Source organism: Lepisosteus oculatus, chromosome 1 (assembly GCF_040954835.1).
Source record: "Lepisosteus oculatus isolate fLepOcu1 chromosome 1, fLepOcu1.hap2, whole genome shotgun sequence".
Lineage (NCBI taxonomy): Eukaryota > Metazoa > Chordata > Actinopteri > Semionotiformes > Lepisosteidae > Lepisosteus > Lepisosteus oculatus.
The window spans coordinates 59,901,245-59,929,204 of record NC_090696.1 but is presented as its reverse complement, the minus strand read 5'-3'; the positions used below and the strand labels follow the sequence as shown (position 1 = coordinate 59,929,204).

Below are 27,960 nucleotides of genomic sequence, written 5' to 3'. Positions count from 1 at the left end.
AAGCCCAAAATATCTCAAATTAGTAGGCTAAGCCATTACAATTTTCTGTAAACGCAATACAGCAAATTGAGATTCTGATCATGTCTGAGCTACAAAGGGGTGTAATCAAATGTAAAAACGTCTCTGTCCTTGTATCTCTTAGAAGTGGATAAAAAATGTAATAGCAAAAAATGTATCCAACACATTTCTATTTACATAACCCACTAGATGTGCAAACTATCCCTGCACAAGACTAGTTCAGTTCAACTGCATCACATGCTGCGATTCTGAAAAACGTTTCACGCTTTAACAAAGCATTTTTGCTACTTCACCTAATTATTCCAGTGGCAAAACATGACGCGTAGCTATAATTAGTCATTTTTACTAGCTGGATCGTCATAATTTGCATCAAAATTGTATTTATATAAAAATCCGAAAAGCCCTCTTGGTTATGAAGAGGGCAGGCAAACAGATGTCCAGAGAGCACTCTCACGCATTCCCAATTCTTGAGAGATAGGCTAAGGGTTGGTGTGACATTAACAGAGATGCATAATAAATGGTTTTCTCATAATTCAGAGATAAAAAGTAGCCCGTAAGGATTAACTTTAGTCTGTATAACAATGATTTTCTTTTAGATTTAGAAGGTTCAAGATAAACATAAAAAATCACGTATAGAACAATAATCATCAGTAATTATGAAAGGCGAGGATACATTTCCAGTCTGTTTCTTCAAGGCACACGAAACCTGACGTGTTGCAAGTCCTGCGCATGCGTAGTGTGCAGGTTAGGACATTTTTACTAGCCAATTTATCTTTACTCCTGGATATTTATGTAACTTTTGCATTAGCCGTTTGGGGTTACAGTGCTGTTGTCTTTGCTAAGAATATGCTGCTGACTATGTACAGGCTTTGTTCTTCGCACCAGGGTTTTGTCCCGGGTCTTAAATGGGTAAGGATTAGCCTACCTGAATGAGACCTTGCTTCAGCAGTGCTGAATGCACGCAGCCAGGCACAGCCGCGGTGAGTGTCAATGACCCGTTCTTATTTTTCAGTGTCCAGTTTCCGTTTAGTCTAAGTGTTTCGACAACCAGTTTGTTCGGAACGGCTCCAGATACTTTGGTGCTCCCCAGCAGCATGCACAACAACCCAGCAATCAGATAAGCCGCCACTCGTTTCCTAATAAAGGATTTCATCTCGGCGGGCAGTAACAACGAAAAGCTAAGAAACAGGCTTCTCGTTCATTTTATCACGTAACGTTTCACACCAAGAAAGGTCATGCAACTTTTTTTGTTGTTGCTGTTAACCGATGTCAAAACTTTTCACTAGCAACTTCCTGTTTTTTTTTGCACAATAAATCAGGTGATGCGTCATGTGACTTAAACATTTCTCCATTGCTGTTCGGCAACGTGTGCATTTCAGAAGCCCTTGTTTTCATATTTCTCGAATTATTTATTTCAGACAGTATAAATGGGATTAATAACTATATGTATACACACACATAAGAATCTGAAAGCTCTTTACATCAAAGCGAAGACCCTCTTCTTCTATGACTAAAATACAGCTGCCAGAGCCGTTGGATGACGCGCGGCAGCCATTAAGCGCCAGTAGACCTCAAGCACAGCAGAGAAGGTAGAGAAGTCAGAAATGATTTAGTCATGAAGAGGGAGTTTTTTTTAGAAGTCTACATAGTAAAAGCCTGAAGTGTAATTTAGCCACTTCATCCCCACTTTCTTCAAAAGATATCCAGAATTGTGTGCATAAATCACAAATTGTAATATTACATCCAGTTCAATGCATTAGTCAGCCCTTCAGTTAAAGATAGCCGATATTAGTCTAATGCAATTGGTATTGTACATAATATAAAAAACAAATATACACATGCACTGATACAGTAATATTTATATTGTGAAAACACTTTTCTGTATTGGTAATAGATCTTTTTTTTAATTAAATTAGTCAGTTGAAACGGACTAATAGCAGACAACAGCTCCAATATGCAGGATGCAAGTATGATATATAGGGTGATTTTAACGGACATTTACTACATTTGTGCTGACAACATTCAGGAAAAATTAGGATCTGCACAGAGGATCATATCTTCTGTAACCACTACGGTTTGTCTCCAAGCGTATTGATAAATGCTTAACAACCTGTAACTAGAGAATGGGAGACACTGGATTTGAATTACCAGCCAATACCTCTCCATATGAAAAGCTTAATGAGCCCCAGCAGCACCTACCAAAGTGCATAAACTCTGACATTTATGCATGGCCCATTGGTATTCTATCAGGCTCCATTGTCATTTATTTTATTACTGATGTGTATTTAGAATGTTTTGTGAGTATGTTAGGTGGATGTTATTATTGGCTATTATATTGTGTTTTTGTATTGCATGTCTTTAATTCTATGAGCCCATCAAACCAAATTCCATGCAAGTGGTTGTTATGGCAATAAAGTATTGATTATGAGTAAATTAGTTCAGCATACTAATGGAACCAAAACAAACTTCCAGTTCATTTCTTGTTGATTGCATTTTCTTTTGTGATAAGAGATTGATACTCATCTTCACAATAGGATGTCACATATAAAGTTTGATTGAAGCTGATTTGAGAAGAACCTGGGACAAATTTAGCAGGGAACAACCCAAAACTCTCTCTCATACTAACGTTAATCCCGCATCAGCAGGGTCCGCTTGTCGGCACGCCCGTCTCCATTTGGTGGTTTGAACCAAATCTTTGAGCTGACGTTGCCATTAAATGCAACCGAGAATACCCCAACCGGCGCGTCGCTCCGCCTGCCGTCAGAGAGTACCCCAAAACTCTGATGAGGGGAAATACTCCCAAAACATTCCCTCTTGCTTTCAGATAAGTCACCAGCTTGTTCTAATTGCTGCATTTTGGCACAAGGCATCAGGATGTTCCCAGGATGTAACCTTTTATATCTGTGAAACATCAAGTTATCTTTGAAATTAATTTATGAATAAATGCATGGAACACAGGACCTTGTCATCTTAATACATCAAAAAAGTACCAGAACTTCTCCAAGTTGAACTGGAGTATGCTGGACTAGGAGAGCCCTTTTTAGCAAATGAGGACTAGTTTCTGCAATATGAACTAATTTCACTAAGTGTCTCACATGGAGAGCTGAAAAGAAGCTATTAGACATCTGTCAGACATTTGATGCTGCAGGATAATTCTCAGTATTCCGGAATAGTTCCGGATAGCTCCATTTTAATACCTAGTTACTGCCAACGTTTGTCTTGATTTTGTAAAAATGAAAATTGAAGCACCTCTACAAGAAATTTTGAAATGCCATTTTATATCTGCACAGTTGCCGTTTATGAAAGTGAAAGTATGCACAGCTGTACCATTACTTTAGTGTGGTGTAGCAAAACACATGGGCAGAAGTACAGTATTTCCAACTATTAAAATTCCAGGCCCCTTCAGAATTCTGCTGCTGCTATTCAATTAAAATTCCACAATTCTTACCATATGAATTTGAAGGTACTCCAGTAGAAACAAGTACCTTTGTAAAGATACTTGTATGCAAATTCTTTAAAAAATTTTGAACCGTAGCCAACGCAGAACCCAAATCAACCTAAGTGCATTACTTGCGTTTTCAATCCCCTCAGGATCAAACATTAAAATAGCTTTTAAGCAGTAAAACAGCTGAAGATGAGAGCTGTTCACCAGCAAGGAAGGAAGCTCAAGAAAGGTGTAACACTGATAATAGAAGCTAGTGCAACAGACTGGAAACAGCAGCTGTCAGAGAGCACCATCCTCTACTGTTCTGGTGCCTATTACACACTGGCAAGATAATACTACAATGCATGTCTACAGAGGACTATGTGAGTCTACGAATGTCTAAATATATAGTGTACATACACTGCATCAAACATAGGAACATAAGCACACAAACGTAAGGCGGCACACTGTACAATGGAGGAATTTTGAACATAGTACATCGCTAAAAAGAAATTGGAAAATAGAATTAGTGTAGCAATATGTACTTTCCCCCGTCAGTATAGTATTAAAGTTACCTAAAAAAAACAAAGATCTAGTCTATTTAGTGTCCTGCTGGTTTCTGCAAATAAGTGAGGATATTGAGACAAGTTCTGGATTGAATATTCCTATGGGTTATATACAAGTTGTATCCATGTGAATTTTAGTAACCTTAAAAAAATGCATTATAAAATTGTTCAAATAAAGCATGAATCCAAAAATCTACAAATTGCTTAATGACTTGTTTCTAAGAATGACTAGAGCATCAGCTGAAGAATTTAACCAATTTTGATATTGACTTATCAGCATTATACAAATGGAAACAGGCTATGTGATATTGGTTTATGTAACTTTATTGAGGAAAAATAAATCAATAACTAGCAGAGCTATTAGTTGATCGGTCAACCATTGAGAGCTTTGCATCATTTATTCAGTGCTACAGAAAACAGTGTTGTGGAAGATAGATTAACTAATAGCTCCCGACTTCTAAAAACAAAACAGAAAAGAAAAAAATGAAAAAAATTACAAAATGTTCTGACCCTAGTAGGGGACTTAGGAGTATCCCCCATCCCACCCCTCCCACCCCCAAATCTCCATTCTCTGCAGAACATAAACAGGTTATTCCTTTATTAACATGCATAAAATACAGCATTATTTTCTGTACTGCTGATGCTTATACACTCTGCAGCAATACTTCACTCACTCTGTCAGTTATGAGCATAAAATACATTTTCATAGACCTCAGGTCTCTAACACTAGCAGAAAAGCTTACAAAAAGATGGATGCTATCCAGCAATGTGGTGATCCTGATCAGATGAGGCTGACTGCACATGAAGCATCCTTTTTTTCGCTGGCATCTTCAGTGTGTTAGAGCAATGAGGCACACTTTTAGTCTCATAACCAAGGGGCTGTGAAGGTACATTGGCCATTTACGGACACATGCTCCATTAAAGAGTTCAGAACCTTGGGCGATTTTTGATGAGAACTACTTTAGAAATTCAGAAAGCTGGTCTTGTCCAAGCTGGAGAGACTATCTTCTCATAAGAGCATGTGAATGAATGTGGGAAAGGGGGGGAGGGTAGGGCAAAAAAAAAGATATGGTCTGATAAGGGGAGCAGCCAAATACGATAACCAAAGAAACCAGTAATTTAAAGTTTATTCCAGCTATAATGCAGGTTGTTCCGACTTCCACAAGGTAGCATCACATTGCATACTTCTGAGTCCATTCCCGGGCTATTCTGTTGTACCTGTGTGAAGATAAAAAGCACAATCTAAACAAAACCACAACAGAAAGCATTAAAGAGCAGAATTACCCATTTCATAACCATCTGCTGCAAGCTGTGCTGGAGCAGTAGTATGTTTTGCAACTTGTTCAAACCAACAACCTAAAGATTAGTTTGCCAAACTGTAATTTTCACGTGCTGAGGTCTATAAGCACAATCTGACATTTTGCTTCGGGTTCAAACCAAACAAAAACAAAAAATAATAACAGCTTTATGGAAATTTTATGATAATAAATTTGTCTAGTATTCCTGCCAACATGCCTTGTCAGATCAGTAGTAGATCGAAGATCTCTTCCACTTCACTGAAATGACCCTTACAACCTCAGAAGTATTATATTGTTATATCTCCTGGCTCAAGTAGTTGCAGTGGTAAAATAAACTGAAAAGGTACAGACTGACTGGCAGGTCTAAATAGGGAAAGCCGTAGTGCAGTGGTTCTCAAACTATGGTACGCGTACCATGCCAGGTGCTCTGCCATATGACCCTGGAACCTTGTTGTGTGCACTGAAAAATCGGGACGGGTTTTCATACTTTCTATTTTAATACGTGTCGAATACGCAGCCTATTAAGCGCGCTAATACTTGAGTGGACAAGAGTTACTATATAATTCTATACCATTCTATAGGAATGCGTACTACGACACGCAAGCGACCAACTGTATTTAAAAAAAGGTATCTCCAGCAAATAGGGAGGTAGGAGAATGTGCGTGACTGGAACAATGCCAATGTTGTAAGCACAGGAATGCATAGAAATGTGTGCTATGAACGCTGGAAATCTTTTGAGCACAGGAAAGTGTGATAGAAAACAGAAAAATTTAAGAACTGTTCTAGGTTAATTTGAGAAACATACACTGAGCGTCTCTGCGTTTCACTCCTATGCGCGTGAAATAAAAACTTATTTTAACTTCTGAGACGGACTCCTGAAACTGAAAACGGGGGAAAATGCAAGCTTGCGGATTGCTAAAGCAGGTAAGCCCCACACTATTTTTGACGAACCTTATTTACCGTTGACAAAAGAGCTGACACGTATTGTGTGGAGAAAAAGCTGCTAAACAGCTCGAACGGCTGCCCCCTCTGAAAGACACAGCCCCTCACAGAATTATTGATATGGCAGATGATATCAAAAGTACATTGATAAAGCGTGTTAAGATGACCAGATGCGCACGTGAGCTCATATCGGTCATTGAGAATTTTTGGGGTGCCTTGGAGGAGATGACTTGTAGGTGGTACTTGGATGGTTTGGTTTGATCAGGGGTGCCATCACTGCCATCGTGAAAATTCCAAATATCTAAAACTACCTTACAATTCCTAGACACTTCCCAATGGCTTTTGTTTTGTGGGTCTATCACATTGTAACCAAAACAGAAGTTATTCAAAAATCAAAAATGGCTTTGGATTCAGTTTATTAATGTTAGGTCTTGGAAAGGACACTATAGCCCACCTCTACTCTTTTGCAGAGTAAGGTTGCTTCTTCTGTCCTGCACTAAGGGAGTACTGAGAAAAAACTGACCTCATACCAATTTTACAGAGAGATAAAGGAGAAAAATGGGATAAGAGGAGAAAAGGTTGACATATTGGAATCTGAAGAAATCCACAGATATCTTGGACAAGAGGCTAATGTAAAATAGCCTATGTATTTGGTATAGAATTCCCAAAGCACAAAGACTTTAAATGAGTGTGACTACAAGAAACAAACAAACATTCATTTCTTAGAGACAAACATTTTTTACAGCAGTTTCATTCATATTCACACAGCATTTTATTCAGTTTATACTATATTCTATACACAAGACTGAATATCTCCTTTCGCAAATGTGAAAACAATCGAATAAAGCAAAGTCACAGCAAGATAAAGTATACAGGTCTAATTACTGGACATAAATTACCCAAATCACCATGGGATTAGATTTGATTAGGATTGCTATTCTATTATGTATTGGGTGCAAGCTCCAACTGCTGTCCCGATGAACAAAATAGGGAAAAAAAACAACAAATATGCAGTACTTAAATGAAAAGGCACCATAGTGCAATTACCCTTTTACAGATTTCTTTCCCAAAGATGAACTGATATTAAATTAAATTACTCCTAAAATGGGCTTCTTTTGGTAGATTAAAATAAAAAAAGGTCAAATATCTCAGATTTAGATATGCAAGATCTAGTCTAAAATTAATGTATTTTTATTCATACTTTTCATAGTTCCTTTTGACATATTAAAGAAATACACCAAATACGTTGACCTGAATCCAACCAGGCTACTGGGAGATAAAAAAACCCTGGTTTTCAAGTGTTTATTGAACATAAGCCTCCCTGATATCAAACACCACAATCATGTCTCCAAGCAGTTAATCCATTACAGCCCAAAGTGTTTAAGCCTTGCTTGGTTAGTTTAGAAGAGTGAGGTTGCTTTCATGCAGCAGTGCAAGTGTCCTCACACCAAGATGCTTGATGATCTTACCCTAAAGCATTGCATATTTCTCTGTCCACTCCCTTGCTAGTCTATTATACCTAATAAAGCAGAAGGTTGCCATGTCATGTTGATACTTCTATTTCCTTGACCTTCTAAGGATATTAACACAAAAACTGCTTTAAAATTGAATTGAAAATTTTACACACACTTTAAAGCCATGTAATTGCCCAAAAAAACTGGAGCATGACTTCCCCGATCTCCTATAACAAAGATTAAAATACAGCAGGAAGTATTTCCCAGTTCCAACAATTCCTCTCAAAGGTAGGACTACTATAAGAGTATGAAAGGTGAACATATACTCACTTTTCCCTATCTGTTTTGTAGATGCGTGCAATCTCTGGCACTAAAGGATCATCTGGGTTTGGATCACATAACAGAGAACAAATGGACAAAAGAACTGCAAGAGAAGAGATTTTAGTATTATAGTTTCCATTTGTAGGAGGATTAAAAGGCACAACTAAAACAATGTGGGAATATATGGAGATGGAGCAGACAGGACAAGGACTGCTCCATCTTTCAGCAGAGAAATGGAAGGTAAATGGAAATGAGTAAAAGGTAAACCAGCTGAAAAGTACTATAAACAGGTCATTTTGTTATAAATTCTTATTAGATAAAAAGTCACAACGCACTTTCTGTATTACCCTGTCTGAAGAATACAACTCTGCACTGTCAAAATTAATAGAAAGTTAATGGGAGAAAAAAGAGGCAACTCCAAAAAACTGTTTGAACAAATAAATTGCAGTCCGAAAGTATTTGTACAGTGATCAATTTTTATTTTGGCTCTGTACCCTCGCACATTGGATTTGAAACGAAACAATGACTGAGGTTGAAGTGCAGAATTATGCAGGACTATGTATAAAAAGCGCTGCGATTCCTATAGGGTTCACCCAATATAGATGTAAATACCCTCGAATTACAGCTGACATTCTGCACTTTAACTTCATTTCAAAACAAGTGTGCTGGAGTAGAGAGCCAAAACAACAAAAAATGTCACTGTCCAAATACTTACTGACTACACTATTTATAAGCCACATGAATACTAAATTCTTACCAGATACCAGTAAAAATAGCCAAACGATTTAATTATGAACATTCTTCAGAAGTGCAAGTAAAAAAAAATATTTTATTCTGTTCCTTCTGACAGTGTTCATTTTATAACCCATACTACATCACTATTGACATAAAAACCTGGTAATCATGACTAAACTACTTAAGCTGTTTCAAGCCCTAATTTTAGGATTTAAAACCATAAATGTTACTCTATAATACACAATACTGACATTATCCAAGAAATATCAGAAAGTCCAATTCAGTGTTCAAACCCTTACCTTTAGAAATAGTTAATGCAGGAGACCACTGTGATCTTAGAATATCGAGGCAGATGCTGCCATTACTGTTAATATTTGGGTGATAAATTCTTGTGGTAAAGGCAACCTGAAAAACAAAAGCAAACTTTTAATTGAAGAAGCAGTTGTTCCATTTTATGTGTATAAAATGCTGTACAAAGTAGAAAGAAATGTTACTATTCCCCTCCTATTTGAAAGGTCAACAGAAGTGGCCAAGTCACCATTCATTTCACCAATAATATGCTCAAACAAAATGCTTTTTGCCTTTACTGAACGGTAACATTCATGTATTTGCTCACCTTCCATTCCTGCCTTGACATTGTGGAATTCTGGCACAAAAGCTGAAATTACAGCTCTCCAACTCTTGCTAAAATAGCTCTGAAGTGTTTGTTACCCATTTGCAGCATGGACTACGAAGAGATTGATTTCCTCTTGTGAAATGCCAAGCTCAATCAGACAACCTAGCAATATACAACAGCCTGAATTGTGGAAAGCTCTAGGTAAATTTGTGTAAAAAACATTTCTTCTACTAAAAATACCTATGCCAAAATTGTAGCCCTAATCGTCAATTATTAATCTAATTGCAGTACTCACCTTAGGAGGTTTGAAAGGGTAGTCTGTAGGAAAGTGAATTGTCAAGAAGAAAACACCACCTTGATATGGACTGTCATTCTGTGGAAGAAAATGTGACAATCAAGGGGCAAGACAAAAAAAAACATTTTAAAACTAAAAATGTGTAAATGGTAAGTACTTACAGGTCCCATGATTGTGGCTTGCCAATGAAACACTAAAAAATAAAAAAAAGAAAGTTGAAAGGGGGAGTTCAAACTTAAATTAAATTTAAAAATGCTTAGTAAAAAAAAACTTACTGTCATCTCCAACTGGACCCGCTGAACACTGTGCTGGTGGGTCTCGTGCCAAGTCGTTTAGCTCCTGAAAAAAATGATACTGTTAGACTCATAGTGGCACAACACATTGCTCTTTTATGTAGCTGGCACATTCCAAAATTAGCAGCAGAACTGAAATCTTTAATTCTGTAAAATGTAATTCTTTTTTTAGCCAAAGTCCTTCTAAATTTTTAGTTCACCAGAACTATAAAGCTCTACATCACATCTTAATGGCTGTTACATCTGTGAAATTGCCAATTTGATGATTAAATACTAAGATAGGGTACTTTGTCCTAGTTTTGGGGTGATTGGTTTTAATACATTTAAAAGGTACAGTACACCAATTTTCCTAATTCACTAAATATCAACAAACAGTAATAGGCAACCAGATTTATATTAAACAGAAAATGTACATATTTTCTTTTTTTTGTACAATATATTGTACAATGTTTAATGTTCTGGTGGCCTGATGGAATACAATTTTTATACACACGTGAATAGAAAAGCTGGCAGGCCCCACGTTTGTCAGATCAATCATCATAGGAGTGTTACATCTGTCTCAGACTGATAGTCCAGTGGCAAGCCAAAAATGAATTCAAGCAGAAAAAGTAAACCTAACAGTAGAGCATCTAAAGGAATTAATGGTAGCTTCCCTTCACCTTCAAAGCATTTAATCCTAGACAAAATCATCTATGCTAATGCTGTACTAAAGCAATGGTAGGAATTGAAAATGTAGACTTTTAAAACCATTTCTCATGTCAAGTGAAGTCCGCATTATAAGAAAAACGATTTTCAACATAAATGATCTTTTAACACAGGACTCATTTGTCTGACATGCAAACCTGAAATCATGTACATAAGACTTAAATACAAGGAAATATTATATTTTAGAAACTGCTATTGCAGCATAAACTGTAAAACCGTAAACAAAGGCAATGTTGGTATTAGTACTAAAGATACCCCATATAAGCACAGCTCACCTATAAATTGCAATATTGCACTGGCTACTGTATGAAGCTTTATAAAAGGGTTTTTGGACAGTCTTACCCCCTTTTCTTTGCTTTTATATTACCTAGCATTGTTTGAAGAGAACGAAAAATCTTAACCAGCATGACAAATCCCACAATTATGAATAACAAAGGATATGTGCCTCATCAAGTCTTAAGCATTCATTAGAACACACACCCTTTCAGTCCGATTTTACATACAAAAATACACTCAACTGAAATTTCACTGAGTATATGGCCAATGACCTCAATATGCGGCCCATCAAGTTTAAAACGGTAGACATGAAACAAAGAACCACAAATACTTTATTACATGGGGCTTTTTAGTGGTGTGATGTTGGTGCTCTTAAAATAGAAACACGAAACAGCACAGCTACTTCAGTGTTTTAATTCACTGTCCTGTTCCAATGGGAAGGAAAAGCATCAGATCATTTCAGAATCCATGAAGATAACCACCCAAACGCCGAGTTCAACCAGCAGTAAAAGAATGCGTGCAGGCACAGGGACAATTAACTTTTATATGACTGATGAAATGAAATCAAATAAACATCTCCAAACTTGAAACAGTGAGAGTCAACTGCTCAATTCTGTTTACTGTACCAACAATGCCCAGCTTTCACTGCAGCTACCCTGCGCTCAACTCAGGCCATTTCTTTCTACAGCCGAAAGCCGCCCTCCCCCACAAAAAATAATTTATGGCACTTTTTTTCTGAAGGAGGAAAGAAAAAAAAACAACAAAACCTCTTTTCATCAGGGCACCTGCGTGCGGTATAGTTTCCACAGTTCTTTGCATTGAAAGCAAGCCAACACAACCAGCAAGTCAAAGATGCCTCCACCTCTGAGTTAAACCCTGCTCTGCAACACCTTTGCTCAGAACAGCCTGAATAAAAAAAAAACACTGCTAAAAATCAAACGTTTTCATTACATTCACCAATATTTTTGTTGCACCGTCAGCAGCGTGGCTAGTGGGGTTTCAAACCAATTGCTCTCCATTTCTTTTGCACGGGAGGACAAGGTGACACACTTCTCACATACGCAGTAGCTCCTTTGCACTGTCACTTGCAGGTGGACTCCCTACTAAGTATGTGACAGATTAGCCAGTATCACCTACAGTAGGTAGTCCTACCTACTAGGACTTTGAAGAGACTCATTTGGCTATTTCACCTGAATTTGCAGCGTCATTCTAAAAGGTCACATTTGTTTAATATTTTAATCAACAAAGAGAAAATGTAGCGATGTCGGGCTTTCAAGATTGTGATGCAAAACCAAAGAAGAAGGAAGTGATGTAGACAGAGCCCGTTTTTCTGTGTGGCAGTGGAAAACAAAATCGGATCCACCGCTCAAGAGTGTCAAAAGGTCAGTGCCGACTCTACTAGAACTTAGGCCTTCGCCTGTTCTGGGTCACCTTAAACAGCTTCCACCTGTTTATTAAGATCAATTTCACATAAAATGTCATTTTGCATTCGACAGATTTCATGCTTGGAAAGTTAAACCATGCCAGATGATTTCAAGTTTGATTTTTTTAAATCTGGCTACAAATGTCCTTCTACATTTGCAGGTAAATCTGGATCTTAGATCAAAGAAAACAAAAAACAAAGTAATGGTGGTTTTAACATTAAAATGTTTCAGTTTTAAAGAGCGAACACTAGCTACAGAGCACATTCTCTGCTGTGTGCCAAGATAGCATCACTAACAGCATCAGTATTCCCCTTTAGTTTAACCTTTTCACCAAATTTTAATCCCGTAATTGGAGATGCGCTCACACTGATCTGAAAACTGTGATATTTCACACAATTGTGGGTACTGGTAGCTGAATTTCGGTGTGAACTGACGTAGGTGCAACAGGGCCTCTAGGTCTTATGATCAAGAAGAGTTTAATGTTAATGCAAACACAGCAGCTGCTGCCAGAGTGTATTATGTTAAACCAATGCCAGAAACCAGCTGCTCTGACCTGAAAAATAAAACAGTGGGTTTTTAAAATCGCTCTTTCAATTTCACACAGCAGACATCAAAAGCAGAGGCAACTAACCCTTTCTGCTTATCCCCACATATGTAGCAAGAGGAAGTTGGTGTAATGCAGAAAGAGCTGAAATATTTCAGAATTTGTTTATATGGTGCAGTATCAGTCACTGGTTGAAGATAAAATCTGTAGATTACAAGAAAGTCAAAGACAAATGGTGTTTAGGAACATGTTAAATGTGGCTGTTTAAAGAAATAATGGCTTGAAACATGTAGTTGAGTTGTACAACAAAACTACTAGTGACTAAGAAATGCACTGCCTATTAGACACCAAAAGGGCAAAAAATCTTAGATGCTATATTTCCAGCAACTCCTTTCACCCTAAGTTGATGAAATGGTAGCTGCATCAGCATGCACAGGCTGCAAAGAAACAGGTAAAGGTTATTCCATGCTAAGAGAAAAAGAGATGCTTCAGCTGTGGAGCCACTACCTAAAGATGGCTCGACAGCCGAAACGTTGTCTCTCTTCCTTTCAGCATGGAATAAACCTTTACAAGTTCCCTTATGCAGAAAAAGGCCTAGAGACTGGCTTACAAATAAAACCAGTTGCATTTGAAATGCATTAATTTCCCTGTCACTATAAAAACCCACAAACATCAGGAATTCTATATAAATGCAATTAAGCAAAAAAAAAACTAATCAGACAACATACAAATACAAGAATACATCATCAAGTTCCCCTTTTAATAATTACAGCTGAGGTTGCAGATTCAGAGCGAAATGTATATGCATTAACATCATATGCGCATTCCTTTAAGAACATTTATGCTTGCATTGTATGCGTTAATCCAATTATTTCGTCTGATTTCTTTAATAAAGAATGAATAAAGGACTTGTACTCTGGAACTAACAAAGAACTAAGCATGTTAGTCAAGCTGAGCACTGATTATGGATCTTAACCTAGAGCGCTATACCCAAGAATATAAGACAAACCCATTCCACACTTGACAAATACTGCCAGGATACCTCTCCCCATTTGTTTATCCATACATTTTCTAACGGCCTCTTTCAAATCAGGGTCACAGGAGACCCAGAGCCTATCCGGGAACGCAACGGGGACAAGATGGGATACACCCTGGACAGGATGCCAGTCTATTGCAGGGCACACAAAAAAACACGGGACTCGCACCAGGGACAATTTTCCCTGAAGCCGATTAACCTTCCAGTACATCTCGGAGATGAACATGGGCTGAACATAGAAACTCCACACAGATAGCACCCCAGGTCTGGAACAGCACCCAGGGCCCCAGTGTTGTGAAGCAACAATGCTAACCACTGTGCCACCCTCATTTGTTTAGAATGAGAATAGAATAGAATAGAATTTGGCCACTGAGTATATGGCTTTTAATACTTCTTTAAAAGCTGTGAATAGCCAAATAAACACTGTTGAAGGATCAATTCTACAACACCACGTTCTTATTCCTGTATAAACATTACAGCTCCCAGGATGCACAAGGACAGGTTGCAAATGGATGGGCTTCCTCCACTCTGTGCCTGTATAGTCATAGATCAGTTCTCTCAATGCCAAGTCTGCTCACTTAATCATGGCAGGGCTCTGATGTGTATTATATCAGATACTAGGGCGGAGCGGTGGTTCTGTGGCTAAGGATCTGTGCCTGTGATCAGCAGAGGAATCCTACTCTGGTGGGCCCCTGAGCAAGGCCCTTAACCCCAACTGCTCCAGGGGCGCTGTACAATGGCAGACCCTGTGCTCTGGACCCCAAGTTTCTCTCCATGTCTGTGTGTCTGTGTCTCATGGAGAGCAAGCTGGGGTATGTGAAAAGATGAATTCCTAATGCAAGAAATTGTATAGGGCTAATAAAGCAACATTATCATTATTATCATTATACTCCCTGCATTAGAAACACTGTTCTTTGTAAACAAAGTGGGGGGAGGTCACGGAAGAAAAGGCACTAACCAGCATTCCTCTGAAAACAACTGAATTTACTGCCAACATCGTCCACTGGGCATTCCTGAATAGGATTATTTCTACTTGACGTATTGGTATTCAAGAGCAGTGCTTAAAATTTCCTAAACGATTTATACATTTAAGAACACAAAAACAGATTCTGATTTAAGATGTCCAATTTAAAGCTGATGTATCTTCATTACCATTGTTTGCTTATGTGATTTAAACCCAAATCTTTTGTAGCAAGAATTTACAGAAAATACAGATTTTTTTCTCCATAACTGTGGTTATCTGGAAAACTTCTACCAGAGGAACATTTCAACAATGGGAAAGTTGAAAAACCCTGCAGAGGGCTGTCAATTTGCCACTGCTGTCAAACATGTAAAGATGATTTTCAGAAATGAAAGGTCAAGTTAAACTGATACACAGCACTGCATGAAAACGACTAAAAATCATCAGGGGTTTGTTCTCAATAAAGTAACCCCCTAAACATATAAGCATCTTTTGAAGTATGCATTTTAATTTTCTTGATCAACCTTGTGTTTATGCGCGATAACTCACTTTAAACACACAATACTGGTTACTGGACCTTTTTTTAACCTGATATTGCAATTGCTAATGCCATAAAGCCAAAGATCGTAAAACCAAAATTCTTTAGCCTTTCTGTTCTTTCCTTCTAAAAACACGATTTAAGCCTCATTAGGTTTGAGGAACAAATCCAACCAAAACATTTTCTGCAGAAAAATATCATGGTCATCAGCGGATTCAGCCAACATTTTTCTCCAGGAAGTAAAACAGACAGACCCTCATGCTTCAAAGCTCTGACGCAGGAGAAGATCTTATTTGTTCTCTCCCTCTCACTCTAAAGATGCTCCCAATTTAGGTCTATCCCCTCTCCACTAAAGGGAAGCACTCTAAATTTAAAAAGGAACAAATCATTATCTTAATAATGATTATATATACTAATAGTATATACTAATCACACAAAAAAAGCATTTAAACAGCAGCTGCCAGGTACCTGTTTTATAATCTGGTGTCCAGATCCTTACTAATCCAAGAGCTAGTGACATTTCATCATAGTGCACAATACTTAATGGTCTGCGTTTTAGTTTTGTACAAGTTTTAGATAAATCTGAACACTGTATTAAGGGATGTGCACAGTAAATGTAAACAAATCCATGGTGGGTTCTGACAAATTAAGCAATGCAAATATGGCACAATGGCTCACTCGCTAAAAGATGCTCGTTTCCGGCCTTATAGCTCAGTTTTAGTGTGGCACTGAATTTAAGGAATCATGCACACATTAGGCAGAAAGACAAATACAAGCCTATGGTCGGATGCTAACATGGGAGGAAAAAAAAAACAGCAATTAAATACAGGGATGAAGAGGATGTCCTATTGTTCTTGGAGAGCTGAGGTCAGCACTCGCACTGACAAAAAAAAAAGAAACATGCTGAAAGCAAGGGACTCCAGAAGATTAAAGAAGCACGCAAGCTTTGAGACGAACAATCCATATCAGGAACTTTTACCAGGGCTGTAAAGGTTTTCAACCATGTGTTAAAGCAGATATCCTAGCTTCTTTCAGGAAATGGCTAGATGAGTTCCTCAGATCAATTAGCAACTCACTACCAAAAGAGCTGGTGGGGCAGAACAGTCTTATCTTGGATGTAACCTCAATTATGTTCTTAATAAAAGACGATATAATTCTGCTAACAAGTTTTCTTCTTCACAGGATCACAAACCATACCAATAATCCGAAATTAAGTGATGCTATAGTACCTAAACTGGTAGAAACTTGGGGTCGGTCCAATATTATACAAGTCTTCAAAGCTTCTGATTCCTGGCCATTTGTTTTTATATTTCTTAGGGAATTAACCTTTTTTTTTTTAATATTGCACTGGCGTTACATTCACCCTCTCTGCTGGCAACTGTTTTGCAGAAGCAGCATTGCCCGAAATGTACCGGCCTGGGAAACCAGCCAGAAGATAAGATTCTGCTACCTGTACAGCTGAAGCAGAGCTGATTCATTTACCTGTCTGATTCAGGTTGTGGTCAGCGGCTACTGCTACAAAATAAATGAAACACACAGCATCACTGGATTTGTAGTGGATTTCAAGTATGTAAACAAGCACAAGGTTCTGCTGTCCAGAATGCAATCAACCACCAATTACTGAAGCAGCACATATATAGATGAATAACCAGATGGTCTCCCAAATCTTGATTTTGTTGGTTCGCAAGCAGGAACTTTACCCAATCTTGTACACCAAGTCTTTGCTGAAAACAAGGAATCACTGTGACTCACAGAAAACATTTTCTTGACAGCTGCCAGTGCTTACGTTTACCACATCCTGACAACTCAAACCTCAGCTGACTTGAGCTTAAAAGCTGCAGGACAACCATGAGAAAAGAAAAAAAAGTTCCATCATCTTCTGATGAATGCTCACAAAGAAACTAAAAATGATAGTATTGTCTGTAATATGAACTCTGAAGCATTTGGAACAGAAGATGATTTTTGAAATGTCATCTTTGTGTTACCCTGCTTCCAAAAGGTGAATAGTGAGTCAGATTTCAACTGTTACACCAGAGTGTTTAAACTATTTGGCACTAAACATAAAATATCAAATTGACAGGGGCACTTACTACGTACAGGAATATGCCTAACCCAAACAGCTTGGAACTGGATGTACAGCTCTTTTGAAACAGCAACAACACTTAAGCAAAGTGGCACAACAAGCTTTGAGAGAACCTCCCCTGCATCTACTGAGGTAAAGCAATTGGTTTCAAGGTCAAACTGCCTCCAAGACCACGTAACACGCGAGTGAGGATTCTCTGGAGAAAACATCTACCCGCATGCGAAACCAGAATTTCTGGGAAAACTACTAGCGATGAGCCAGATAATGTTTGCGCTTACAAAATACTTTTATACCCCACATGGAACCTTCCTTAAGATTTACTTTACGCAAAACTCCAGCAACTATAACAAACTTCCTGGCAGTGAATACAAAAATTGATGCAGCACTTCTGATGACAGTTCACTGGATAATGAAACTTAAATTTATAGCTGGTATAACGTTACACACTGTTATAGTATAAAGAAAAGGTACATTACAGGTGCCACAGAATACAATATTAAGAAACCATAACTGCTTCCTGAATGGGTGTACTCATAATGGAATATCTTGTTTTTATACATAGAGAACCTCATTAACATATATTGCTACACTATTACTACACAGTAAATCGATTATACCTGCTGTAGTGTTGAGCAACAGCCATGAGGTTTCACTTCATCAGTGTATATGGTCAGCTGTATCGGGTTTTACACGGTCTGCCTGCTCAATTACATGTACACAAGACCATATACGTGCTATTGAGTGCAGCAATAGCTATTTAAAAACATTCCCCTTTGTTATGGAGAGTGGATGTAAAGGCTCTTTTGTGTAAATCACCAATTTAAAAACGTCAGAATTATTTGCTCAGAAGAATCCCCGCACATTAGATCTGACAAGCTCAGACGAATTAATAAACTGAATATCCTTGATGCAACATCTTTCTTCGCCAAGTAAGGCATCATTTACTGACATTTTATTTTAGGCTTCTTGGATTTTGATAAGAGCAGCAAATTATATTGCCTAAACATTTTTCGTATGTATGCTGCACAATCATTAAACAAGCTTTTAAAAGCTTATGAACAGCCATTATCTAATGATTGCACCCCATAGGCCCTGGGTGTTATTGTTTCTTTTTCTGGTCTCTCCTCTTTTCTTTCTGTATGTTTAGCAGCTCTGCTGAAATAAAACCACTCTAGAAAGCTCTCGTCCTGCCATAATGCATCGGGTTTGACAGCCTGCAGTTCAGTGGAGCTAGAAGATTTCAGAATTTTCAAAATGAAAACACATTAACAAGCGACAGCTGAAATGGACATAGCCATTGCTATACTCCCCCGTTCAATTGTATATGGCTTCAGAATCAGAAATGTTTTTGCTCAAATCTTTCTGAGGAGATGAATTACATCCTGCGTGTGTCTATTTCTTAATGTAACATAATACAGACTTACTATTTCTCAAATATTACAATTGTGTGCTGTCATTGCTAACCAAAGCAGTATGACAACGTATTTGTTAATCCAAAGTAAACCTGATGCATATTCATGCATACTATACTAAAAGCACAAGAGCATGTAAAAATGTACCTAGTCTTCAGGCAATCTATATGACGCAAAGCACTAAGGTGTATAAGGTTGAAAATACCACCCTAAAAATGTTACATCATAATCTAGGGCCTTCTCCTGTAATAATCATAATCTCCTTCACCAAATGCTCATAATGAATGTTTTGAAAACGGTGAAGTGGCAATACAATCGAGAATCAGAACAATATTTGTGAGGGAGATCCCTGCAAAAAACATGACAAATGTGGAATCTATGATTCTTACAAGCACCTCTCCAAAAGGCAAGCCCCAAATGCCATAAGCATTTGTGTATAAAGGGTCTACATTTACAAAGAATTATACGTATTGGCAAATACAGGCAGAAATCTGGTAAAAGTAACTCCTGCAGTTGTCTTGCCATTTCTGATTATCTTGTGAGCACAAAGGGGATACATTTTCATACAGTATCTGCAACAGCAATCCTATTATCATGACGATAGTTCTTGTGCATTTATACGAGAACTGTTTTCCATGGAAAGGATATTTCGAAAAGCAGCACTGCCTCTGATGAAAATAGTGATCAGGGACCTGAAAGATATTTAAACAGGGCCAATGTGCTTAATTGTGCTTAAAGGAAAAATAGCAGATAAAATGTATACTGGACTTATACTTCCACCAAAAACAAAAATACCCACAAATGTTAAATGTGTATATTTAACAAATATACATGGCTAACACTGGATTTGAGCAACAGCCTAGGCAAGGGAAATAACTGCAATCTCATTTTTACACTATGACATTACATGACAATGACCGAGCAGACCAACAATTTCACAACATTATAATTTTATATTTAGTATTTCAATATATGTAGCATGTAAAAAATAGTCACTTTTTCACTTTTCAGCTCTTGAATCAAATTCACACTTAATGCAACACTAAAACAGCTGTGAGCATCAAATCTAGGAGCGCAGTAGGATGCACCTGGTATTGGTTATGAAATTTAAAGAAATGTCATTGATCCACATTTCTGACCCTCAATCCACTGACTAGTTCTAGATTCATCACTGCTGATCGGCATCTATAATTCAGACACTACTTACAGACCAACCCCAGCTTCTAACAGAAGTTCTCCCTGAATTATACTCAGCATACTTATTCAGCTTTTTAACACTAACATAACCCCAGTCACTCAGCTGAATTTTAAAATGAGCTGCAATCCCTTACTCCTTGTTACAAGCAGAATGACTTGTCACATAACCTTCAGCATAACCCAAGAGCAACGATCTTCTACATATGGGAACAATGACCAAAAAGCTCTAGGAAATGCTGATGTGCAATGCAGCAAGCTTTGCACAACAAAACCTTCAGAAATGCTTTTGGTTTTTGTAAACCAATACCACTAGAGCCTGAAATGTTGGGGAAAATATACCAAGCATCTAAAAAAAATTATTACTATTTCTGTAGTTATGGTTTTAGAAAAGTATAAAGTTTTATTTTATATTAACTGCTCATACATGACTGAGAAACTCAAGTGACTGCACAAAACTTAAATTAGCAAGTGTTTATTGGACAAGGTAATGAGACCATTTAAAACATTACCCTGGTAAACAAAGAAAAAAATGATCTATTTGCCTTACTTATCAAAAGTCCAACAGCTCTGTGCAACCAGTACTCGAGACTGGATTAAGTCACTGTAGATGGAGTCAACAGCACCATAGCCAAGCCCTCATTAACAAGTTTTTCAGAGACCATCTTGACGTAGGTAAGGAAATGTGATTCAGACACGCAGAACAATACTCTGATTGTTGGGTAATACAGACCAAATCAAATCTCTGGAGAGGTCAAAGTATGAGGTTCTAGACAAGAACAACTCTACAGATCTCTACTTGTAGTGACATGATGGCTACCTGACTGTGTGGTGCTGTAGTAATCGAGTCCTGGGATCTCACTTGCTGCCCTTTCCGAGGGCTCAGCTTAGAGTGACAACATGCCAGCAGAATAATGCATACTCATGCTGCAACTGCATTTCACACTAGATCCCCTGTTGTTGACAAAAGTCCAATGGCATGTATGTGCACATTAAATGTCAGTATCTTCTACAAAAAATATAATTCCTGCTTTATAAATATTAGTTTTTAATATTTCCTTTAATGCTCAGTATTTTTTTGATGTGACAGAAAGACATGACAAAGTTCACATCTTGTATGTGTCCTGAAAACTGGTATCAATACCACATTAGCATATAATGTTAATTACATATATATAATTGTGCTACAATGGGGAGTCAACATCTGAGACATTCTGATCAAAAGAATCAAAAGGTTTGCCTTAATTAACTAATGTTTTTTTTTGTAAATCTTTAGTCCAGGAAAGAAAAGACAGAGAGAAACAGGCAGAAGAACACAGAGAAAAGGGACCCACCGGAGGTGCGAGGGCCTTGTTCAGAATCAACCATAAAGACTGATCTGAGTTCAGGATTTGAACCTTGCTTGGGAAACCCTGTTATCCTGTATAAAGAATCCCTAGGTTAAAATGGTCTTTCCTGATTAGTGGATGCATTTTTAAATAGGAATACAGTCCCCCATTCTCTTAGTAGTAAGCCATATCCTGCTTAGAAGGCAGGATTATCTCCATGTTAAAGCTAACTTGTATGATTTTGTTGTGTGTCTAGTATTGTCACTATTAATAAATGTTTATCCCAGATTGCCTGATTTGGTTACTCTTTTCACCAAAGCTGTGCCAGAGAACAAAGAACACAGGTGTCTCTAAATATACCAACTACTCAGGTATTTCCTGGGCATCTTTTACAATTTGGGGATTTGGGGGGGGGTAATAATTTTAGTTATTGATTATCCTGCTCTATTTCAGTAACTCGTTTGTAACACCCTATTTCTAAGAGCTTTACAGCAACTGATGAAAAATCTAGACACCCTTTGCTATGCATCTCTTTAATGAAACATTTTAACGTAGAGGTACACAAAACCTAAAAAAAACCAGAAAAAAGCTTCAGAAAAAAAACCCACAGAAGCACATTACAGAACATAAAATGGATTGATAAAATAATACACCATGAAACGTACACAAGAGGAAAATGGTGGATAGTCAGGTAGCAGAGAGTTCAACCGACAATGCAGTGAATGGGAGTAACTACTTTCACAAGCTTTGCCCCGCAGTTGCATTGAAGTCATACAAGTTTAAATCTATTTCTACTGGGATCAGGTTGTAGAATGGTGTGGACAAAGTCATCAAAACACTTTACATGTAGAAATGTGATACTAACGCAAATGAACAAGGCAGCACAAAGGCATACAAGGCTTGAGAGCTTAGAGAATTTGTAAAACAGTATATAAGGCGACATGACTGGAGAAACAAAGCAGAATCTAGAAGTTGGGCTTTGGGGGGGGGTTAGATTTTTATGCTTAATTTGAATAGACTTATTCAAGAAAGACTATTAAACAGGTTGTCTGAATGTAAATGAGGTTCTCTGCAGAACCCTCTCATTTCTTGATGTCAAGAGAATTTGAATGTTGGAACTAAGTAACACTTGCTAATCTTCAGAGCTCTCTGTAAGAGAAATTCAACATAAACTGAACAGCAATTACACCTATTGTATTTTGCTACTTCCGTTAAATGCATTTTTAGCAAAAATGTACAGACTGGCAACTACACAGATTCCCAGGTTCTCTCAGGAACTATCCAGTCTAGTATCCAGCATGTACTTCAAGGAGGTTCTGAAATCCTTACCTATATACCTGCACTGAAGTCAACAATTAAGAGCCTTTATCCATCTTGGACATTTTTGTGGTACTGAAATACATTTTTCAGCATGTTTCCTGTACACTACCCATAACACTTCACAAGGGCTATGTTGTTGCACCATTTAAAATACTTAAATTGAACTTGGAGGGAAATATTCAAAGACTATAAGGAATAGATAGAAAAAAAAACATCAGTAGACTACACTATGCACATTTCTATGAGGAAATTGTTATACTTTATTTTTCAGGGCAAAGAAACTATCTTGATCCAGATAATGAACACTCAACAAATATACCAAGCATACCATATTTACTGATCAACATACAGCCTAATCATAGTGGGATTTTTAACTTTACTGCTACAACCAACTTACAAGTAGCTTCGACTGCTCCTTCTTGTCTGTTAAAAGAAAGTAATAAAAATATTGTCATACAGGAGCAGAGTTCATGGGAATAGATCTAAAATGACACGCATGGTCGCAAGATATGCAACTACTGGCTGATGGAGGAAAATCTATAGCATCTTGAAGTACCTTGTTTTTGGGGACAGAATAAACTACCTGACTGACATCAATGAAAACTAACGAGGAACAAGTAAAGGTTTATTCCATGCTGAAAAGAGAAGAAAGGAGAAGGAGAAGAAACTGTTTCAGCTGTGGAGCCTTCTTCCAGTGAAAATCAATGAAAACTGATTACTGTTATACAGACAAAATGATACGACACTTGCCATGAAATTTAAAATAAACTGCAGAAATGAGATTAAAATGACCTTTTTAAACCACTTCCAGACAACCGTCAGCTTCTAAATGTAAGAATACAGTTCCAGTTGTAACAGGTTTTGTGTTAAAACAAGCTGGATATAATTTGGGGGGAGGGCCAAATCTGTTTGTATAGCTATAAAGCTACCACTGGAAAAATACTTTGTTCTTCCTTTATCCTTTTAGTGACATTTTAATGAGAATTCCTCACTTACAAATACAGCTATCTGGGCATGTGTGAAGGACTATATGAAAAACCTATTCTGACACTACCTGCTCACAAGCACCACAGGGTATGTAAAACAGCTTATTAGTTTCTTCACCGGTGAACATTTAACCTATCTTGCTCTGGATAATTTAACAAATTGGCATATTTCATTCTACTTTAAGCAGCAGTGCCCATTTTTGTTTTGATGTTATCCTAAAAGCTCACTGAAGACCACCAAAAACATATTCAGCTCCACAAATGTGGATCCATTCTTCCAAGTGAAAAGGAACAAATTTAAGCCACTGAAGAAATTTTTGATATATATATATAACAAGACCAGAAAAAACATCCCTTATTTTTAGTACAATCTATATTTGTGCATCTCAGGTTGCCTATACCCATTTTCCCAGATAAGGAAGTCAAATGGGATTAAATTTCAATGAGACAAAACTATTAAACTAGTTAATACAGCCTGTCTCAAAGAGTGGAAAAAAAGACAAAGACATTACAACTGATTCCCACAGAGACTAGCAAAACCCTGAATAGTTTAGGTTACCTTAAGTGTCCATCGGCGAACAAGTCTGAATTATTTAAAGAGGCGATGCCTGGTTACCTTTATGCAGGTGTTACATAACTTGATTACTGTATCTGGAATCTCCCTGTGCAGTCTGAACACAGCATTCAATTCCTGTTAACTAGGAGGAAGTGTTACCCAATCTCTTTAAACTCTGCACACAGTTTGACAGGCCAAGAAAAATGCTCTAGGAGACATTTCTAAAGAAAGGACAAGACCAGGTATTAAGTAAAATCGGCCTAGTTAAGGTTCTGTGCTACTAATGCTGGTTATCATTGGTAACCTTAACCTTGACAAACCGAGCAAAGGAACAAGCCACATGCTCAGCGGTTAGATTACGATTACAGAGCTCTCATTCCACCTTCAAGTCGTGTTTTGAAAGGAGCACTTTGTAGCGAGAAGAACAAGAACCTGCCAGACGTATTCGTCGCGGCCTCCACACTAAAGCGCTCTGGCACCAGCCCCGTCCCAAGGGGTCGATAGAGCACATTGGGAAAAGTTGACAATGAACTATAGTGGGGGGTAAGATGTTTCTATCTAAAACAAACTTCGAGTTTCACTCACCGCATCTATACAGTAACATGTTTAGCGAAAACGGGCGCATTTCCAGAGTCCCCCCACCCCACATCCCTGCTAGGTCCAGATCCTTCTCTAGACCATGCCAGTGGTATTAATCACGACTTCGTAAGGGGCTGAGTGAGTTACATCCGAGACATTTTCTCACGTTAACAGTAAAAACATGCTCCACCCTACACACGGTTGTTAAAGCAATCGGGGAGCAGCCCCGTCGCAGACTGGATGTCACAGGGGCGAGCGCCCACCAGGGCCGTTTTCTGTCGATAAAATCCGGTTTAGAGGGCCAGATTGTCCATTTCTTTCCTTTTACTGCCCTAGCGCAACGTCGCCAGCAGCCCTTTGTGATGTGCTTTCATGAATTATTCGCCCATTCCGTTTTTGCTCAAATGCGCTGTAGCTACTTGACACTGACGGGACCCGTCAGAGCCGCCATTTTAAAAAAAAAATAAATAAAAAAAATGCAATGCGGTTCTTTTAACAAAACAAAAAGAGATAAAGAGAGACATGCGGCCACTTTGTCCCAGGGAAAGGGCCACACGTACACCCAGAACCAACATCGCCAAACCAACAAAAGAAGCCTCCTCTCCGGTCACGGCTGCCGATGAGGCAGAGAGCGGCCCCGACCCCGCGATCCAGCCGGGATCGCTGCCCGTACACCGGCACCCCTCCCCGGCCAGGACCACTCGCCCTGGGGGCCCAGGGGTCACACTGGCAGAGCGATTGCCCGGCCCCAGCAAGGGGGGAGGGGGGGAGAAAGAAAGAGAAAGAGAGACGCCGGGTTACATAACATACAACGAACGGAGCTCAAACCGAGCGGCCACCATCTTCCCACAAACCAGAAACACACCGCCATTACACGCCAGGCAGGGGGCAAGGCCGGGCCTGGTGGTGGTGGTGGTGGGGGGGAGGACAGCTGCCTGGGAATCTGCCGTGTCCTGCGAATCCCGGCTACGCCGAGGAAACCCAGCGCCAGCGCGGCGCCGCAGCGCAGGAAACGGGCCACACCGTGGACCAAGCCGTGGACACGATTAACCCCCCCCACATCCACACACACACACATCACCACGGCCAACACAGGGCTTGCGATCCTACTTTACCTTGTGGATTCGCTTCAACGCCATCTCTCTCTCTCTCTCTCACGGGTCGGTTACCGAAGGAGCAGCAGCAAAACGTCTTCTCAGTCCAAATCGCCAGCGGGTGTGTGAGTGTTGAGTGAGGGAGAAGGTAAAAATAAAAATTAAAAAAAATAAGATGCCACGCTTTCGTCCCCGGGGGGCCCACTCTGTTGGAGGCGACCACAAAAAAGCCGAAAAAAACCGACAAACCACTCTGTGATCACCAGTAGCTGGCCTCAATGATCACTCGCTCGCTCCCGATTACAGCCGCCGGTCCTGCCAGCTCCTCCGTCCCTCTCCCTCGCGCTTCTGCTCCACAAGATGGCCGCCGCGGCCGGAACTACACACACCCTGCTGAGCCGGCCCACCTCTGCCGTATCAATCCGCCCCTGCCGCACCACAGCGTCAGAGAAATTAGCCCCTCTCTTCTTCTCTCTGACGGGAAGGACACAGCTACAATACTAATACTGTTTTCTCTTGGATACTTTTGGGAAAGGCAACCCATATTAACTGTACATCAGCGTCACGGCAATCCCCTGAACTAATGCTTTCTCCTTTCTAAGAACCCATGTTAAAATATTTTTCACAGGTCAATCAATCTGTTACAACTCAGAATGCTTAAAATAAGATAAGGTCACTATATTAGCCATATACAATTTCTTGCATTAGGAATTTGTCTTTTCGCATTACCCAGCTTGCTGTGCTTGAGACACACAGGCACACAGACGGGCAGAGAGAAGCTTGGGGTCAGAGCGCATAGTCAGCCATTTATACGGCATCCCTGGAGCAGTTGGGGTTAAGGGCCTTGCTCAAGGGGCCCAACAGAGTAGGATTCCTCTGCCAGCTGTGGGATTTGAGCCGGCAACCTTCTAGCCACAGGCTCAGATCCTTAGCCACATTGCCACCACTCTGCCCCATATTCTATATGCTTATAGAATAAAATAACATTGATCTATCTTCAAATGGTTTTATCTAACACAGGATAGCAGGAACAGAAGCCTATCCCAGCAAGCAAGAGGTGCAAGGCAGGATGCACCCTGGATGGGACACCTGTCCATTACAGGGCACACAAACTTACACACACTTTGAAACTAGGGTCAATATTCCCGGATGTGACTAACCTACCAATATGTCCTTGAACAGGAGCACCCAGAGGATTTTTAATGACCACGGAGAGTCAAGACCACGGTTTTATGTCTCATCCAAAGGACAGCAGCTTTTTACAGTATAGTTTAGAATTAGTGATAGCATCATCAATAACAAATACTAAACCAATTTTAATTTGATATTATGTATGGATTTTGTGTGTTTGTGTAGTAATGGTGTGTGTGTGTGGGGGGCTGTTTATTGAGAGAGCACTCTGTAAAAAGAAAAGCTTGAAATCCCTGGAATACAATGAAATGGAGTCAACTGACTGAAGATTCCTAAGCAACCTTCACATAGAATATTATGAGACCCCCCAGAACAAATGCTTCTTTTTGTGAATCAATTTTTAAGGCCATTTTCAAAAACAACATACAATCACAATACATTATATACTCATATATAGTAAATGGACCACATAAAAAGAACAACATAATTGACATAACGCTAATTCAGTTGTTACATCCAGATTATTTGCAGCTAACCCCTCATTATGCTCATTGTCCTTCCTGTCACCAACCACATTCAAAAACACAAAACGTAAAGCACAATTCTTTCTTCCATTTCAGTTGCTTTCCCTAAAGCTATTTTTACTTGTTTTACAGGTACAGAATAATTTGTGTAAACGTCACAGTCACAGTCGAAATGTTGTGTTTCTTTTCTCTTCTTTTCGGCATGGAATAAACCCATTACCTGTTCCTTAAGTTGATGCCATGAAGGTAGTACAGTATGTATTTTTAATTATGTAGCTGATTTAAAGAATGTTTTACCTATAGATTT

At 38.8% G+C, this 27,960-nt stretch overlaps 2 protein-coding genes across 3 annotated transcripts in view; both read right to left on the bottom strand.

Moving 5' to 3' along the window:
• manba (mannosidase, beta A, lysosomal) overlaps positions 1-1,324 on the bottom strand; it is a 43,686-nt gene extending 42,362 nt beyond the window's left edge. The window contains exon 1 of the mRNA XM_006629849.3: positions 944-1,324. Within this exon, the coding sequence (XP_006629912.3) occupies positions 944-1,171 (228 nt within the window). The 5' untranslated portion in view covers positions 1,172-1,324. The remainder of the gene's footprint in view (positions 1-943) is intronic.
• Positions 1,325-4,316: 2,992 nt separating this feature from the next.
• LOC102684060 (ubiquitin-conjugating enzyme E2 D2) lies at positions 4,317-26,369 on the bottom strand. Of its 2 annotated transcripts, XM_015345246.2 has the most exons (8): positions 26,020-26,369; positions 9,945-10,008; positions 9,831-9,862; positions 9,670-9,747; positions 9,058-9,163; positions 8,033-8,126; positions 7,718-7,767; positions 4,317-5,226 (listed from the first exon to the last, which is right to left on the bottom strand). In XM_015345246.2, exons 1-7 carry the CDS (start codon positions 26,041-26,043, stop codon positions 7,719-7,721), a joined length of 447 nt encoding a protein of 148 aa, XP_015200732.1. In that variant the 5' UTR covers positions 26,044-26,369; the 3' UTR covers positions 4,317-5,226; position 7,718. The 2 variants fall into 2 exon arrangements, with proteins under 2 accessions (XP_015200732.1, XP_015200733.1); XM_015345247.2 differs by lacking the exon at positions 7,718-7,767 and having other exon boundaries at positions 26,020-26,368.
• Between the last annotated feature and the right edge of the window lie 1,591 nt (positions 26,370-27,960).

Excerpts from the sequence above, each read along its gene's own strand:
- LOC102684060 (XM_015345246.2), bottom strand. The coding sequence starts at position 26,043 with ATGGCGTTGAAGCGAATCCACAAG. Across the intron at positions 9,863-9,944 it reads GGGTCCAGTTGGAGATGACA|TGTTTCATTGGCAAGCCACA; the intron begins GTAAGTTTTTTT and ends TTTATTTTTTAG. Across the intron at positions 9,748-9,830 it reads AAGCCACAATCATGGGACCT|AATGACAGTCCATATCAAGG; the intron begins GTAAGTACTTAC and ends TTTCTTCCACAG.